Here is a 19,360-nt window from a genome sequence, read left to right as displayed (position 1 = left end):
AATTGGTGATTGGCAGTGGGATGAGCTACACCTGTTCCAAATAGACTGCACCTGATAGACTCTAGTATATATACTACAGCCCTGTGATCCTTCTGGAGTCCTCTACACAGACGGGCCTGGAGGATCACCCCATTTGATTGCTACCTAGTTTTTATCACCATTGTACTAATTCATTCATTGTTGTACTGCTACGTGGTGATACGTGGATACTAGTATTTATCTTCAAGTGCATTGTGAAACTTATCTATTAATTCTGGATTAAATCATTATTGCTGAATCTCTTGTTCGACTCCATTTTATGTTGTGGTTTGCCTGTGGCTAGCCGTAACAGCCTCCATGTTAGGTGCAACCACCTTGGTTCTTTTGAAAAATCACCCCCTTGAATTTAAAGTGCCTACTTAACATAAATATGTAAATATGTTTGAACATGTAAGTAAATATACAAAAATATGTAGAACCTTTACAAATATTGAATATAAAACATCTTGAGCCACACATATTGCAGAAGTACAACAGCTACGTACATATTTTCCTCCATTCCGTCATATTTTGCTACATGTTCAATTTTCTATTTTTGTAAACATTGTGTCAGTTAAATGTAAAAGCCACAGTACACAGATGTAAACAAAAAAGGCGGTGATGTTAGGAGACTGATTGTGAGACTGTATTGCGTGCAGCGTGTGAAGACATTTCCATTTGAAATCAGTGTATGGGCTCGTTTAACAGACCAGAAAGCTGATGAAAACACAATGTTTTTATCTGTAGAGCCAACAAAAAGCAAAAAAATCAGAAGAACAGACAGAATTATTCAGTGAGATTGATGCAGAAGGTCATTTCCTGGTTGAAATTCCAGCTAGTAGCTAAAGATGGATTCTAACTGGAACCAGCTTATGCTCCACCTGAATGCTGTCTGGAATTTGGTGATGGTCTGTTGTATGTATGAAGCTGGCCCACCACAGCTGGATATTGCCAACATGGTTGCCATCTCAATCATCTTGTTGCCAGCTTGACCATTTCCAAACCAGCTTCAAACAAGCTGGACCAGCTTAAAACCAGGCTGGAATCAAGCTGGAATTTACACCAGGGATTAACCAACAGGACCAATGCAGATGTTCTATGACAATACTTCATAAAAAAGCACCGTTCAAAACAAAAACCTACAACAGCGCTTTCTCACAAGGAGAAGTGAGTAGTGCTTAAATTGTGCCCACACACATACAGTCCCTGTGGGCAAGTTTCCAAACTCTTTTGTGGTTTGACTCTTTAATAAGGACAAAGTCATTTTAATTTAGCGGCAAATGACAAATGTCGAGGACACACCACCGCATTGTCTAATCAGTGAATCCAGCATCCGGTTTATCATATATTTCTTATAAACCTTAATAAAGCAGGAAACCTACATGCGTGGTCTGTGCTCATCTGGTTTTCAATGTTCTGACCTTCATACATATTTTACAAAAGCTCCATATTATATGACAGGCCTGCAACAATATTTCTAAATAAAAAATAAAAAAAATAGATAAAAATAAATAGCTAAATTTGAATGTGTTTCAGATCAGTAAATGAATGATCTTAAATACTTCAAATGAGATTGTTTTTCCCACCGACAGAATTGCTGATTCGGATTTTCATTATCTGGTATGTGCAGTGTGCCACGCTCAGATTTAAGTGTGCTCCTTTCCCCCGTGGAACGCACATCCCCCTCAAACACCTGCTCACAACGTCAGGTCACATCTGCATCTTCATCAGCTTTCAGAAGCAGGTCGGCCAGAATGTCCACAAAGCAGTCAGGGAATCGAAGAAGTCTCAGAGCTGAACTCAAAGTCCGGGGGAAGTCTGGATTGACAGGTGACGGAGCTGTTGATTGTACCTGTACACAGTTTTATTCCAGGTGTTCTTTGACATTGTGCTCGGCATCATAATATATGCATTAAGATATATAAAAACCTAGCATTTCGTCAGTCTCTCTAAAGACAACAGCATAAATCATTTACATTTGCCAGCCTGGCATAATTCAAAATTAGCCCTTCTCAACAGCCACATTTATAATCATTATTGTAAGTGCATAATTAAACTATTGAGTTCTTGGCAACACATCCATTTTAATTATGTACTTATAATAATTATTGTAATGCTGCCATGGAGAATGGCTCGTTTTGAATAGTACAGAGTAGGCCAATGTCAGTCATTGGTGCTGCTGTCTTTGAAGAGAATGGAAAATGGTCAGTGGGTTCACAACATACAATACTGCATTCAACATAAAGTAAAAAAGTCATGACAGATTAACAGATATTTTGTATCGTAAACAGACAATCATTCCACAACCTACAGATACCTCTTAATGTGCTGATTCAATAGATAGAGTGTTCCCAATCTACAGAACTGCACGATTAAGACGTATAAAACTGATCCAGCAGTGCGGACAAAACAATACAGAACACAACATTCGCTGCGTCTCCAGTTCTGTTTGTACTGCATATTTATCTGCATAGAATTTTTAAATTGCACGTTGCTTGTCTGTTTGAAAAACTAAGGAAGGCATTCAATCCATTTTAAGATTTGTTCCATTAAATTTCTGTTCTACGCAGGCTGCTTTATGAAATGTTGGCAGTCACTGAATTTAGTGACTAGCGTGTAAACAACAAACAACCCTCTGTTAATTCGATTGGCTAACAGATAAACTACAAAGCAGGCGGACTGAACCGCCCCACCTGTGTGTGAAAACAGGAGAGCTGGATATTTTTAAAGTTCACATTATCACAGCATTCAGAGACTCTCAACATGGCCGCCCGGTTGCAGCCTGTTAGGTCATGTGACTGGTCCTAGAGTTAGCTCTTCTGTACCTCTTTCTGCTCAACCCTTAAAAATAACCGTCTTGTGATGTTTGAGATGAAATTGTCTTAAGTTTCATGCACCTCCTATGCCACTTTCATGTTACATGTACCTACGTCCAGCACCAACAATATATATTGTACTTTGTATCACTATCTTGATGTTGTAGCATGTCATGCCTCCTAGTTTGACTTAGCATAGGTTAGGTCAGAGAGTAATGTTTACTGTGTGAACTGGACTCAATGTGTTCATGGATATGAATAACTGCACAAAATGAGTATTGCACCTTATCGGACCTGTGTTCTGTAGCTGTTCCAGTGCACTTGTTGTACGCTGCTTTGGATAAAAGCCTCTGCCTAGTAAAAGTAATGTAATGTAAAGTCTCTGTTCCTGTTGCAGCTTATGTTTATCTGGTGAAATAGGTCGCACCCTGTGGCCTCAGGTGAGCACAGTGCTGAGCGTCTGTCAGTAAATGAGTGTGGCACACCTCCAGGGTAAAAAAAAAAAACAAAAAAGAACACAAAATTCATTACTGTGGACTGTATATCATTTACAGAGGCACTTAACTGTAATGAAAAAATATTCATTGAATATGTCAAGTTGATTGAATGCCTGATTCACAAAATCAAGGTCTTGATTGAAGACTGAAGTCTTGATTGAAGACCGATTGCATGATTTTAGCTGAACCAGGTCTTTTTATGGTGGGCTAGAGCAGAACCCAGCACCCATGACATCCCTCCTTGGACAAGGTTCTCGAACACCCTCCTTGGACAAGCTTCTCGGACACCCTTATCAGATAAGCGTCTCAGACACCCGGGCCCCCCCAGCTGTAGGGCTGTAGGGCTGTAGGCTTATAGGACTGTAGGGGTCAGTAGGGCTGTAGGGCTGTAGGGTTGTAGGGCTGTAGGAATGTAGGACAGCAGGGCTGTAGAGCTGTAGGACAGTAGGGCTGTAGAGCTGTAGGGCTGTAGAGCTGTAGGGCTGTAGGGCTGTAGGGCTGTAGAGCTGTAGAGCTGTAGGGTGGTAGGGCTGTAGAGCTGTAGGGCTGTAAAGCGGTAGGGCTGTAGAGCTGTAGGGGTGTAGGGTGGTAGGGCTGTAGAGCTGTAGAGCTGTAGGGCTGTAGGGCTGTAGGGCTGAAGAGCTGTAGGGCTGTAGGGCTGTAGTGCTGTAGAGCTGTAGGGTTGTAGTGCTGTAGGGCTGTAGGGCTGTCGGGCTGTAGGACAGTAGGGCTATAGGGCTGTAGGGCTGTAGAGCTGTAGGGCTGTAGGGCTGTAGAGCTGTAGGGCTGTAGGGCTGTAGGGCTGTAGAGCTGTAGGACTGTAGGGCTGTAGAGCTGTAGAGCTGTAGGACTGTAGGGCTGTAGAGCTGTAGGGCTGTACGGCTGTAGGGCTGTAGGGCTGAAGAGCTATAGGGCTGTAGGGCTGTAGGGCTGTAGAGCTGTAGGGCTGTAGGGTTGTAGGGCTGTAGAGCTGTAGGGCTGTAGGGCTGTAGGGCTGTAGGGCTGTAGAGCTGTAGGGCTGTAGGGCTGTAGGGCTGTAGAGCTGTAGGGCTGTAGAGCTGTAGGGCTGTAGGGTTGTAGTGCTGTAGAGCTGTAGGGCACACACTACTGACCCAGCAGACGGTTTCCCTCTCAGAGCTGGGATTCAGAGACAGGCCTGCCTTTGCCCAGGGAGGTGGTGCTGTGGCAGGGTCTGAGCAGGGGGGCGTGGGCGGGGTTCTGGGGGGGCACGGCCGCCGGGTCCTTCCTGTGCGGGGGGGCGGAGCCATGCAGCCTGCCGTGGATGTTGGAGGAGCTCTGGGAGCGGCGGATGTGGGCGATGCCCCGCCCCGCCCCACCGTTCGCCAGCTCCTCGCAGCGCCTCCCCCTGCCTGCGGGGGCGCCGTTGAGCTTCCCCTCGGCAGGACCCCCCGTCAGCGCCCCGCTGGAGCGGGACGGCCGCGTCGGGCTCCCGTGTGCCCCCTCGCCCCCGGGGGCCCGTCTCTGGCCGTCCCGTTTGAGGAAGACCGGCCGGAGGAAGGACAGGAGGCCGTCATGGCCCCCCTTCTCCCGCCCCGTCTCCCCCCCTCCTGCCCTGGAGTTCGCCCACTCCCTTTTCAGTTCGGAATCCCAGGAAGATGGGCCAGTGGGGGCGGAGCCAAGCCGGTCCCCACTCCCAAAATCCCTCCCCCCATCCCAGAAGCCCTTGGTGGTGAACCGGTCCTGCTCTGTCCTTTCAGAGCCCCTCCAGGAGAGGGCAGTGTCGAGCTTAAGGCCGCTCCCCCTCTCCACGGGGGGCCCGCACTGCCCCGTGGGCACTCTGGCGGAACCCAGGGGGCCCCCACCAGGCGGACGGGGGTGCTGCGGCACCTCCTCGGGGGGGCTGGTCATCAGCGGGATGATGGAGTCCTTGGTGCAGCGTGGGCGTCGCCCTGACTCCAGGTACTCCACTAGCTCCCCGGAGGCGAGGGGCGGGACAGGGGCGAAGTCGGGGGCGGACCTGTGCCGGTCTCTGGGTCTCAGCGATGGTCGTGGGGGCAGGGCCTTGCTCTTGGTGGGCGTTCCCATGCTCACGCTCCAGCTCTGGACACCTCGAACCAGCGGCCTGCTCTCGAACCCTCCTGCACAGCAAACAGTTCCCCCTTTACAACCAGCACCCAGTTTAATGGGCTTACAGAGAGAGATGGAGGAGATGGAAAGATTTGAGGTTGGAGAATAGCAGGAATGGAGAGATGGAGGACAGGTGGAAGGCCAGCCGGATGAGAAATGAAGTGCAGATGGAGACAGAGGAGACACAGAAAGAGAGATGGAGAGAGAGACCTGAGGTAGGAGGGTGAAACTCACCCCTCTCTGGCTCGGGGGGGTCATGTTGGAAGACGGGGGACTCTTGCGAGGGGAGCGTGGGGGCGGGGCAGGCACTAGACGTCCGGGAGGCCAGACTGCCCCGCTTGCTGCTCCCCGTGAGCCGAACCAGCCAGTGATCAGACGCAGAGGAGCTGGTGGAGCCTGAAAAGGGAGGGACTCAAATCACTCTACACAGAGCTGTGCAATCAGGCAAGTATGATATCACTCTACACAGAGCTGTGATATTAGGCAAGTATGATATCGCTCTACACAGAACTGTGTTATCAGGCAAGTATGATATCACTCTACACAGAACTGTGTTATCAGGCAAGTATGATATCACTCTACACAGAACTGTGTTATCAGGCAAGTATGATATCACTATACACAGAGCTGAGCTATCAGGCAAGTATGATATCACTCTACACAGAGCTGAGCTATCAGGCAAGTATGATATCACTCTACACAGAGCTGTGCTATCAAGCCTAAGCAAAATCACTACACAGAGCAATGCTATCTATCAGGAATATGTGAAATCACTCTATACAGAACTATCATTCACATGATTAGTTGGTGCGTGACATCACCCTAAACAGCCCTACAGACTACCCTTGTGCATGACATCACAGTGTGGGTGTGCTCTAGACCCACCTCTGTTGGAACAGCTGGCAGACCACGGCGGGATGGTGTTGCATTTCTGGTAGAAGAGGATGTAAGCCCCCCTGGTGCATATCTCCCCCTCTGGCAGGAGGTCCACATTGCTGTCATCATAGCAGTACCACTGCCCGTCTACAGAGTTCCTGCAGTACGCTGCTCACACAGACACAAACGCACATGCACACGCATATGCACGTGTGTACATACTCATACACACACACAAACAGATAGCATATAAACACATGCACATGTACCACGTGCATACATACACACACACGCAAACCCACACACACATACATACACAAACACATAGCATATAAACACAAACCCATACACACACACACGCACACACAGGCATATGCACACATACACGTAAACGCACAGTTCAAGGTCCGGCTGTTCCGTCACACTGTCGCCACAACTACTACAGTACCGCCCTGGATACGTAGCTCACTCGAATGCACCCCGACAATTAACACGCCTGGCCTGACCTGCATGTACTGCTAGCAGCTAGCGGCTAGCGGCTAGCGGCGCGGCGGGCTGCCCGTACCTGTGTAGTGCCCGCCGTGCATGCCTCCGTGGTGGTTGCACACCGCATACAGGTCGTACAGGCAGTCGGGGGGCGGGCCGGCCCCGGGCCCGGGCGGGGGGGGCGGCGGTGGTGGCGGCGGCGGCGGCGGGGGGCCAGGGGCCCCTCTGGACGGCGTGGGGCCCCATGTCCAGGCCGGCCAGCGGGAAGCGCACCAGCGTGCAGAGCTTGTGCCGGCGCTCGCCCACCTGCCGGAAGCGCTTCAGGTGGAGGATGAGGATGTCGGGCAGCGTCCACAGGTTCATCTTCACCCGGCCCTGCTGCAGCTGCTGGCAGTGCGGGCACTTCCAGGCGTCGTCTGGCGCCAGCTGGGCGCAAGGGGGGGGGGGAGGGGGGTAGGGGCAGAAACCACTGCGTGAGTATCTGGAAGATGTCCGACCAGTTAAATTTCAGTGAGATTCAATGAGAGGAAGTTTCTCTGTGTCACGCACGTGTATTTCCAGAAACTTCCGCACACGCTGGACAAGTGTGTGGACAAAATGTGTGTGGACGATAGGAAATGTTTCCGTTTTCAGATTTGTGACTGTCCTGTAAATACCCCTTTGCATGCCTAGAGCCCAGTGGTTTACGGGCCCATTAATCACCCCCCACCCCACCTCAGGGTACCTCCCCAAAAGGGTTCAGGGGCTCCATATAAAAAAGTTTCAACCAGTTTAGCCTATCAGGGAGATGGTGTGAAGAAAACATAGGATATATAGGGAAGATTCACACAAGCCTGTAGAATATAAAGCTCCTTCGAGCAAAACCCCAAAACCGAGGTTTTCCCCAGACCTCAGTTTATGTCCGTAAAGCACTTTGTGCTGTTTTGAAAGGCGTGAAAAAAGGTGCTATATATATACACACATAATGAGAGTTTATTTTTTATTATAGAACCGTCCACTTTGGAACCCGAGCGCTTTTTGATGGGTTGTCAGGGGCCTTCGGGAACCCTGAGGACCGTAAGCGACCAGTGGGGCGCTCCTGTAAAAATGAGCAGTGGCTCCCATTAACTGCGCCTAACAACAGCACTTAACACGCACCATCTAACACTTTTATTTCAACTCCCGGGTCCAAAAAAGGATGGTGTGCTGCTCAGGCTACGGGACACAGAGCCCCTTCAGTACAGCAGAAAATGCTTCATTTTACTCATAAACGCATTTCAGACTCAAATGAACTTTTCTAATTGAGTGTCGGAAATTGAATAATGTTTGCCTGCGGTTTTGCGCTTGTCGTGATGGTTAAATGTATGCGTGCTTGTGAATGAGTAAAATTATTTTTCTTATTTAAATTTTAAAAATTTTCTGAAAGAGTTAAAATTTTTATCATGAAAATCGTTCCCGCTTCTCGCTCCCCATTTCCAAAAAACACAGTTTTCTTATGAAAACAGAAATCTTTAGGAAACCTAAGCTCAGGAATGTTTCTTATCATGAGAAAAACATGGGCGCTCTGTGCTTTTGTGATCGTGTGCTCCACTGTGATTGGACGACAGGGGCCTATTCTGCATCTGCTCTAATTCAACAGGCACAACTTTATTTATAACCGGCTTTTGGGAGCAGGGCCTGATGTTCTTGAAGTGCTTACCAGAAGCCTGAATAGAATCCGCCCCAATGAGAATCCCCCACAAAGAGATGAATCAGCAAGTGGAAGGGAAAAGAAATTCTGAACTCAGAAATGGATAAAAATATGCTACGATGATTCGCCAAATGTGACCTGCATCAAAAATAATAATGATAATAATTCTACACCAAGATTTTATATTTTAGAAAGTTCTAGATGATAAATGGAACTTCATTACATTACAGGCATTTAGCAGACGCTCTTATCCAGAGCAACTTACGCAACTTTTTTTTTTACATAGCATTTACACTGCATCCATTTATACAGCTGGATATATATACTGAAGCAATGCAGTATATGTTAAGTACCTTGCTCAAGGGTACAACGGCAGTGTCCTACCTGGGAATAGAACCTGTGACCTTTCGGTTACAAGTCCAGTTCCTTACACACTATGCTACACTGCCGCCCCTACTACTGTACGAACTAAGTCTTGGGGTTCACATCACAGTATCCAGCGTATTCTCAGTGGAGCAGGGTGAACAGCACGAGGCTAACAGCACACATTGAGGAGCGTGTGGTGAACAGCACAAGGCTAACCGCACACATTGAGGAGCGTGTGGTGAACAGCACAAGGCTAACCGCACACATTGAGGAGCGTGTGGTGAACAGCACAAGGCTAACCGCACACATTGAGGAGTGTGTGGTGAACAGCACGAGGCTAACCACACACATTGAGGAGCGTGTGGTGAACAGCACGAGGCTAACCGCACACATTGAGGAGTGTGTGGTGAACAGCACGAGGCTAACCGCACACATTGAGGAGTGTGTGGTGAACAGCACGAGGCTAACCGCACACATTGAGGAGTGTGTGGTGAACAGCACGAGGCTAACCGCAAACATTGAGGAGTGTGTGGTGAACAGCACGAGGCTAACCGCACACATTGAGGAGTGTGTGGTGAACAGCACGAGGCTAACCGCACACATTGAGGAGTGTGTGGTGAACAGCACGAGGCTAACCGCACACATTGAGGAGTGTGTGGTGAACAGCACGAGGCTAACCGCACACATTGAGGAGTGTGTGGTGAACAACACAAGGCTAACCGCACACATTGAGGAGTGTGTGGTGAACAGCACGAGGCTAACCGCACACATTGAGGAGTGTGTGGTGACCAGCACGAGGCTAACCGCACACATTGAGGAGTGTGTGGTGAACAGCATGAGGCTAACAGCACACACTGAGGAGTGTGTGGTGAACAGCACGAGGCTAACCGCACACATTGAGGAGTGTGTGGTGAACAGCATCAGGTCAGCATCGTACACTCAGGAACGCACAATCAGCAGTCCGCCATCCCGCCAACTGTATAAACACCTCTCCCTCGATTCCTCGGTTCCCCTCCACCGAGACCCCCCTCCACCGGGACCCCCCTCCCTCTGGACCGTAAACGCTCCTCGCTCGAAAACGTCTCCGGCCCTCCGGTTAAAAGCGGCTCAATTATCTCGCCCCAGAAAACGTAGCGAAGCGAGGGAGGAAAGAAAGGCAAGCGTGTCGGATCAACTGCTCGTTCATTTGAAATGTCAGGTTTTTTTTTCTTCCAGCAAATAACTTGACGGTAAATGGACCTTTTTAATCAGTCCAGTACAAAGGGAGGATCAAAACTGGGCCAGGCGCCATCTCCTGTCATCTCTAAACTTACCCTTCTCCCTAAACCCTCCAGAGCGGGCCCTGGCAGCGCCTCATTAAGGGCCCGGCTCAGAGGTTTGGAAGGCCGGCGTTCTCCTAACACACATTTAAGCGCCCCCCCCCCCCCCCCCCCCCGCTCTCCAGCGAGGGCCGTTAAACCGCAGAGAAAAGGGGAACATAGACAACCCCCCCCCCCACCAAACAACGTGAGCTTGTGAGGGAGGAATTAAACGGGTCACAGCAAAAGAAACCCCCCAGGTCTGCTCTCCGCTCTCCACCCCCCCCCCCCCGCCCCCCCCCCCTCCGTTTTAATGCCCCGCTTTTATGCGCTTTTAACGGCTTTGCCCACAGCTCCTATAAACTCTGTCCGCAGCACATCTGCTGAGTTCTTCTGCTGAGAATTCCTCCGCGCGTCAGACGAGGAAACGGAAAGTTTCGGTTTGGTGCTGGAGAATGTTCCGGAAGGGTAGATGGCGAGTTCAGGAGGGGCAGCGGTAACAGGCGGAGCAAGGAGGATGGAGAGGTGGTGAATTGGGGGCAGGGTGGAGGGTGCCAGGTAGGCTGGGATGGGGTGCAGCACAGCTGATTTTTGCAGGGGGCTGACGGATTGCTGGGAGACAATCAGTGTGGTAGGGCGGTGCCCAGTGAGTACAGTGATTGGTGGAGGCTGGTCTGACAGGGCGTGGTGGGGGCCGTGATTGGTGGAGGCTGGTATGACAGGGCGTGGTGGGTGCAGTGATCTGGTATGACAGGGCGTGGTGGGTGAAGTGATTGATGGATGCTGGTATGTCAGTGTGTGGTGGAGGCAGTGATTGGTGGAGGCTGGTATGACAGGGCGTGGTGGGTGCAGTGATTGGTGGAGGCTGGTATGACAGGGCGAGGTGGGTGCAGTGATTGATAGACGCTGGTATGACAGGGCGAGGTGGGTGCAGTGATTGATAGACGCTGGTATGACAGTGTGTGGTGGAGGCAGTGATTGGTGGAGGCTGGTATGACCGTGTGTGGTGGACACAGTGATTGGTGGAGGCTGGTATGACGGGGCGAGGAGGGGACAGTGATTGGTGGAGGCTGGTATGACGGGGCGAGGTGGGGACAGTGATTGGTGGAGGCCGTCACCTGCTCCTCTTTGGTGTAGAGCTGGAAGCACTCGTCCAGCGTACAGCTGTGCTGCTGCAGCTGCTGCTCCTGCTGCGACCTCACACTGTCTGCATCCTGAACCAGCTCCTCCTGCAGGTTCCCAAACACACTGCACACGCACACACACACAAGCACACAGGCAAAGACGCACACACACACGCACACACGCACACACACACACACGCAAAAGCACACAGGCAAAGACGCACACACACACACACACGCACACACACACACGCACACACGCACACACACACAAGCACACAGGCAAAGACGCACACACACACGCACACGCACACAGGCAAAGATGCACACACACACGCACATGCACACGCACATAGACACACACACATAGGAAAACACGCACATGCATGTTCAGATGTTCATAAGTCAATCCCATGACAATATTACAGATCACAGTCTGAATGTGTGAGCACTGTGAAAAAGATGTTCTTATATTCAGGAGAAGATATATGAAGGAGAAGATGGACACCGTCGGACTGTGGCGGCTAACCGTTCTTTGATCTTGGGGTCCCACTCCACGATGAGCTTCACATGCGGGGGTCCCCCAGGTCTGCAGAACTTCAGGGCTCTGCAAACAGTGGGGTGCAGAGCATGAGACCAACCACAAGGGGGCACACTTCCTTCAGAAATGGAATAGCTTCATAGATTATTACATTGACTGGCACTGACAGGCAGGCACACACCGGCACACACACACACACACACACACACACATTTTTTTTTCTTTTTACAACAAAAGTGTAGTGATTCACCAAAATCATTGGGAATCGAATAAAAGAATATTCAGCTATACATTGTTTTGAGTTTGTGTGTGTGTGTGTGTGTGTGTGCATGCACTGCATCTGCGAGTGTGTGTGTGTACTGTACCTGAGTATCTGAGAGTGTATGTGTGTTGACAATCAAGTCCATCGGTATTGCCACAAGGCTTAAGTAGGCGGAGCTATAGGCATGGTGAAGCCAACATATAAATAGGAACTGACCAATCAGGGTGCATTTTCCACAACCATTACATTACATTACATTATATTACATTCACTTAGCAGATGCTCTTATCCACAGTGACTTGCAATATCTTTAAAGAGACTCAAATTTCTTTTAAATGCACAATTGTGTTACGCATCTTTATTTTTCCACGTATGTTGCTGTAGCACATACTGTGTATACAAAACCCTAGGCCCTACTACTTGCACCTTGTGTTTAAACAGAACAAAGAACAACTCTCTCTCTGTCACTCGTTCTCTCTTTCGCTTTTACTTTCCCTCTCTGTCACTCGTTCTCTCTTTCGCTTTTACTTTCCCTCACTCTTTCTCCCTCTCTCACACACACGCACACAGACACACACACACACACAGACACGCACACACATGCACACACACACACAGACACACACACACACTCACACACACACACACACACAACTACACACACACGCACACACACACACACACTATACACACACACGCACACAGAGTTCTGTAAGATTGGCTTCTCGGATTTTGGGATGCGAGCTAACCCTCACAGAACGCAGATCAATTCCAGCTCATTTGTGGCGGGACGCTGCCTGGAATCTAAAAACACCAGCGCTGGGGTATTACTCGGTTTCCCCTCTCTCTTCACGGGGCGTCCCGTCACTCAGCGGGGCACTGTTCCGGAAGGGGGCTCCCTCTCCCCTCTCACCAGTGAAGAGGAGCAGCTTTAATCAACCTACTCTGCAGTCCCCAATTAAATTTTATTTTTTTTACAAAAAAAAAAAAAAATATGCGGAGTTTAAGAGCTGTGAGCAGGCTTTGCTCTGTGACAGAGGGCATCCATGTTGCCAGTAGAGGCAGCAGGTACTGGTACTACGTGTAGCGCCATGTTGCCAGTAGAGGCAGTAGGTACTGGTACTACGTGTAGCGCCATGTTGCCAGTAGAGGCAGCAGGTACTGGTACTACGTGTAGCGCCATGTTGCCAGTAGAGGCAGTAGGTACTGGTACTACGTGTAGCGCCATGTTGCCAGTAGAGGCAGTAGGTACTGGTACTACGTGTAGTGCCATGTTGCCAGTAGAGGCAGTAGGTACTGGTACTACGTGTAGCGCCATGTTGCCAGTAGAGGCAGTAGGTACTGGTACTACGTGTAGCGCCATGTTGCCAGTAGAGGCAGTAGGTACTGGTACTATGTGTAGCGCCATGTTGCCAGTAGAGGCAGCAGGTACTGGTACTACGTGTGGTGCCATGTTGCCAGTAGAGGCAGCAGGTACTGGTACTACGTGTAGCGCCATGTTGCCAGTAGAGGCAGCAGGTACTGGTACTACGTGTAGCGCCATGTTGCCAGTAGAGGCAGCAGGTACTGGTACTACGTGTAGCGCCATGTTGCCTTCAGCTGACTGGTAATATGATTGCCTCCGGAGTGTTTGGACGAGTGAGGGGCCCGGGTTCAAATCCCACCTCGGACTCAGACAAACCTCTAACCCGTTACATATGGACAAACACACAGAGCCTCACCTGTCTGGTTATGGTTATACACTTTGTTGTACGTCGCTCTGGATAAGAGCGTCTGCCAAATGCCTGTAATGTAATGTAATGTAATGTAATGTAATGTCTACAGAGAACCTCACCTGTCCTCAGAGAGCCTCACCTGTCCACAGAGAACCTCACCTGTCCTCAGAGAGCCTCACCTGTCCACAGCGGAGTGGTAGAGCGGCCGTCCATCCTGAGGGGACAAGTAGCTGCAAGTCGCCGATCCTCCCACCACACGAATCTTAAAGAGCGCTCCTGCGTTCTGTAAACACACGCACACGCACATACACACACACGTGTATACGTGCGCACACACACACACACACGCACACACACACACACACACACACACGTGTATATGCACACACATGCACACACACGCACGTGTATAGGCACACACACACACACACACGCACAGAGGAACTGTATCAAAAGCACATTTACTTCGTAGTACACATTAACAGCATTAACTCTCTGGGGTCTAAGGGTAAAATGAGGCACACTGGTGATTGTGCGATGCTCTGACATTTCTGTAAATTTCATCAACTTTATATACAGTGATTCCAAAGTGTTTCATATCTTTGTTTTCAGCACAAACTTAGTGGAAAAACTGAGTCATGACTGTGAATGCGATAGTACATATGCTAAAAAATATATTTGAGGCCTTAAAAAAAAAATGTTTTCCCTGAAAAAATATGCATATATTCCACATCTTGTTATGGTCAAGGTACCTATACTAGTATATACAAAATTTTTGGCTCGTCCAAAATCAAAAAAGAACCAATGTCCTAACCTTTCTTTAACCTGCTGAACACAGCCGTAAACTTGCCTCGAACCTCAGACTTATCGTTTTCATAACCCTAACCCTAAGTTGAGCCCTAAAACATAATTGAAGCCATAGGAACTTTTGAAAACATGTGATTACTCATTTAAAATTGTGGAAAAACTAAGTCAAGACTGTGAATTCCATAGAACAAATGCTAAAAAATATATTTGAGGCCTTAAAAAAAAAAAAAAATGTTTTCCCTGAAAAAATATGTATATATTCCATATCTTGTTATGGTCATAGGTACCTATACTAGTATATAAGAAATTTTTGGCTCGTCCAAAATCAAAAAAGAACCAATGTCCTAACCTTTCTTTAACCTGCTGAACACAGCCGTAAACTTGCCTCGACCCTCAGACTTATTGTTTTCATAACCCTAACCCTAAGTTGAGCCCTAAAACGTAATTGAAGCGATAGAAACTTTAGAAAACATGTGATTACTCATTTAAAAATGTGGAAAAACTGAGTCAAGACTGTGAATTCCATAGTAAAAATGCTAAAAAATATATTTGAGGCCTTAAAAAAAAAAATTTTCCCTGAAAAAATATGTTTGTATTCCATATCTTGTTATGGTCATAGGTACCTATACTAGTATATACAAAATTTTTGGCTCGTCCAAAATCAAAAAAGAACCAATGTCCTAACCTTTCTTTAACCTGCTGAACACAGCCGTAAACTTGCCTCGACCCTCAGACTTATCGTTTTCATAACCCTAACCCTAAGTTGAGCCCTAAAACATAATTGAAGCCATAGGAACTTTTGAAAACATGTGATTACTCATTTAAAATTGTGGAAAAACTAAGTCAAGACTGTGAATTCCATAGTACAAATGCTAAAAAATATATTTGAGGCCTTAAAAAAAAAAATGTTTTCCCTGAAAAAATATGTATATATTCCATATCTTGTTATGGTCATAGGTTCCTATACTAGTATATACAAAATTTTTGGTTCGTCCAAAATCAAAAAAGAACCAATGTCCTAACCTTTCTTTAACCTGCTGAACACAGCCGTGAACTTTCCTCGACCCTCAGACTTATCGTTTTCATAACCCTAACCCTAAGTTGAGCCCTAAAACGTAATTGAAGCCATAGGAACTTTTGAAAACATGTGATTACTCATTTAAAATTGTGGAAAAACTAAGTCAAGACTGTGAATTCCATAGTACAAATGCTGAAAAATATATTTGAGGCCTTAAAAAAAAAATGTTTTCCCTGAAAAAATATGTATATATTCCATATCTTGTTATGGTCATAGGTTCCTATACTAGTATATACAAAATTTTTGGCTCGTCCAAAATCAAAAAAGAACCAATGTCCTAACCTTTCTTTAACCTGCTGAACACAGCCGTAAACTTGCCTCGACCCTCAGACTTACCGTTTTCATAACCCTAACCCTAAGTTGAGCCCTAAAATATGATTGAAGCCATAGGAACTTTTAAAAACATGTGATTACTCATTTAAAATTGTGGAAAAACTAAGTCAAGACTGTGAATTCCATAGTACAAATGCTAAAAAATATATTTGAGGCCTTAAAAAAAAAAATGTTTTCCCTGAAAAAATATGTATATATTCCATATCTTGTTATGGTCATAGGTTCCTATACTAGTATATACAAAATTTTTGGTTCGTCCAAAATCAAAAAAGAACCAATGTCCTAACCTTTCTTTAACCTGCTGAACACAGCCGTGAACTTTCCTCGACCCTCAGACTTATCGTTTTCATAACCCTAACCCTAAGTTGAGCCCTAAAACGTAATTGAAGCCATAGGAACTTTTGAAAACATGTGATTACTCATTTAAAATTGTGGAAAAACTAAGTCAAGACTGTGAATTCCATAGTACAAATGCTAAAAAATATATTTGAGGCCTTAAAAAAAAAATGTTTTCCCTGAAAAAATATGTATATATTCCATATCTTGTTATGGTCATAGGTTCCTATACTAGTATATACAAAATTTTTGGCTCGTCCAAAATCAAAAAAGAACCAATGTCCTAACCTTTCTTTAACCTGCTGAACACAGCCGTGAACTTTCCTCGACCCTCAGACTTATCGTTTTCATAACCCTAACCCTAAGTTGAGCCCTAAAACGTAATTGAAGCCATAGGAACTTTTGAAAACATGTGATTACTCATTTAAAATTGTGGAAAAACTAAGTCAAGACTGTGAATTCCATAGTACAAATGCTAAAAAATATATTTGAGGCCTTAAAAAAAAAATTTTCCCTGAAAAAATATGTATATATTCCATATCTTGTTATGGTCATAGGTTCCTATACTAGTATATACAAAATTTTTGGTTCGTCCAAAATCAAAAAAGAACCAATGTCCTAACCTTTCTTTAACCTGCTGAACACAGCCGTGAACTTTCCTCGACCCTCAGACTTATCGTTTTCATAACCCTAACCCTAAGTTGAGCCCTAAAACGTAATTGAAGCCATAGGAACTTTTGAAAACATGTGATGACTCATTTAAAATTGTGGAAAAACTAAGTCATGACTGTGAATGCCATAGTACAAATGCTAAAAAATATATTTGAGGCCTTAAAAAAAAAATGTTTTCCCTGAAAAAATATGTATATATTCCATATCTTGTTATGGTCATAGGTACCTATACTAGTATATACAAAATTTTTGGCTCGTCCAAAATCAAAAAAGAACCAATGTCCTAACCTTTCTTTAACCTGCTGAACACAGCCGTGAACTTTCCTCGACCCTCAGACTTACCGTTTTCATAACCCTAACCCTAAGTTGAGCCCTAAAACGTAATTGAAGCCATAGGAACTTTTGAAAACATGTGATTACTCATTTAAAATTGTGGAAAAACTAAGTCAAGACTGTGAATTCCATAGTACAAATGCTAAAAAATATATTTGAGGCCTTAAAAAAAAAAATGTTTTCCCTGAAAAAATATGTATATATTCCATATCTTGTTATGGTCATAGGTACCTATACTAGTATATACAAAATTTTTGGCTCGTCCAAAATCAAAAAAGAACCAATGTCCTAACCTTTCTTTAACCTGCTGAACACAGCCGTGAACTTTCCTCGACCCTCAGACTTATCGTTTTCATAACCCTAACCCTAAGTTGAGCCCTAAAACGTAATTGAAGCCATAGGAACTTTTGAAAACATGTGATTACTCATTTTAAATTGTGGAAAAACTAAGTCAAGACTGTGAATTCCATAGTACAAATGCTAAAAAATATATTTGAGGCCTTAAAAAAAAAAATTTTCCCTGAAAAAATATGTATATATTCCATATCTTGTTATGGTCATAGGTTCCTATACTAGTATATACAAAATTTTTGGTTCGTCCAAAATCAAAAAAGAACCAATGTCCTAACCTTTCTTTAACCTGCTGAACACAGCCGTGAACTTTCCTCGACCCTCAGACTTATCGTTTTCATAACCCTATCCCTAAGTTGAGCCCTAAAACGTAATTGAAGCCATAGGAACTTTTGAAAACATGTGATTACTCATTTAAAATTGTGGAAAAACTAAGTCAAGACTGTGAATTCCATAGTACAAATGCTAAAAAATATATTTGAGGCCTTAAAAAAAAAAATTTTCCCTGAAAAAATATGTATATATTCCATATCTTGTTATGGTCATAGGTACCTATACTAGTATATACAAAATTTTTGGTTCGTCCAAAATCAAAAAAGAACCAATGTCCTAACCTTTCTTTAACCTGCTGAACACAGCCGTGAACTTGCCTCGACCCTCAGACTTATCGTTTTCATAACCCTAACCCTAAGTTGAGCCCTAAAATGTAATTGAAGCCATAGGAACTTTTGAAAACATGTGATGACTCATTTAAAATTGTGGAAAAACTAAGTCAAGACTGTGAATTCCATAGTACAAATGCTAAAAAATATATTTGAGGCCTTAAAAAAAATATATTTTCCCTGAAAAAATATGTATATATTCCATATCTTGTTATGGTCATAGGTTCCTATACTAGTATATACAAAATTTTTGATTTGTCCAAAATCAAAAAAGAACCAATGTCCTAACCTTTCTTTAAATTTGCTTATTTATAACTTAAAATGTATTGTATTTACGCTCTGCTCTCAAAAATGAATAATATGCATTTAAACATCAACCTTAATGTTTCAAACAAACCACACCTTTTCAAAAAAAACTCAGAGAATGGACCAGCTAATCTTTAAAAGATCTTAAGAGTCGCTGGTGATACTCTGTTTTTAATTTACAGATAATTAAAAGACAATTTTCCCACAAAGATATAAGATATCACCCATCTCTTGGTCACAATTCAAATGAATAGATCCTAATTATTAAATATCAATAGCTCATGAAATAATTACTCTAAAAGTTGTGGTTCCGTGGTTGTCAGCAGGAGGAACAAAGAAGAAAATGTGTCTTTTTCATGGCTCAGAGACAACACAAGAGCGCAAATAATCAGGGAATAACTGAAAGAAGCTCATTCCTAATTTGTTTGTTTCCATCGCTGTCACCAGGGAGCTGAGCTGCAGCCAAGCAGCGAAAGAAATAAACGAAGAAGTTATTAAGTCCTGACCACGGAATGAAAACACTAGTACCTTCCATCTGAAAAAATCTTGTGCTTGCACATTTACTTAATGTATGTTTCTTGTCTTCTAATACACAATATCAACCAAGCCTTGAGAACAATGTAAGTCCATGAGAAAAGCTGCAAGGCAGCACCTCAATCGCGTAAAGTTCAGTTACTTATTGTGTGTTCTGCACCGATATGACCAGGCTTTGGTTGTCCTGCAGAA

The 19,360-nt window shown here is 45.4% G+C and overlaps 1 protein-coding gene across 1 annotated transcript in view; it reads right to left on the bottom strand.

Annotated features, from left to right (window-relative positions):
- Positions 1–4,320: 4,320 nt before the first annotated feature.
- LOC118216078 (ubiquitin carboxyl-terminal hydrolase 43-like) overlaps positions 4,321–19,360 on the bottom strand; it is a 55,748-nt gene continuing 40,708 nt past the window's right edge. The window contains 8 exon segments of the mRNA XM_035397097.1: positions 4,321–5,430; positions 5,654–5,815; positions 6,305–6,463; positions 6,861–6,999; positions 7,001–7,207; positions 11,233–11,362; positions 11,768–11,845; positions 13,936–14,039. Of these exon segments, the coding sequence (XP_035252988.1) occupies positions 4,463–5,430; positions 5,654–5,815; positions 6,305–6,463; positions 6,861–6,999; positions 7,001–7,207; positions 11,233–11,362; positions 11,768–11,845; positions 13,936–14,039 (1,947 nt within the window). The 3' untranslated portion in view covers positions 4,321–4,462.

The sequence above is a fragment of the Anguilla anguilla genome, chromosome 17 (assembly GCF_013347855.1).
Source record: "Anguilla anguilla isolate fAngAng1 chromosome 17, fAngAng1.pri, whole genome shotgun sequence".
In the NCBI taxonomy this organism is placed as follows: Eukaryota; Metazoa; Chordata; class Actinopteri; order Anguilliformes; family Anguillidae; genus Anguilla; species Anguilla anguilla.
The sequence above is the reverse complement of the archived record's forward strand: the minus strand, read 5'-3'. Positions and strand labels throughout refer to the sequence as shown.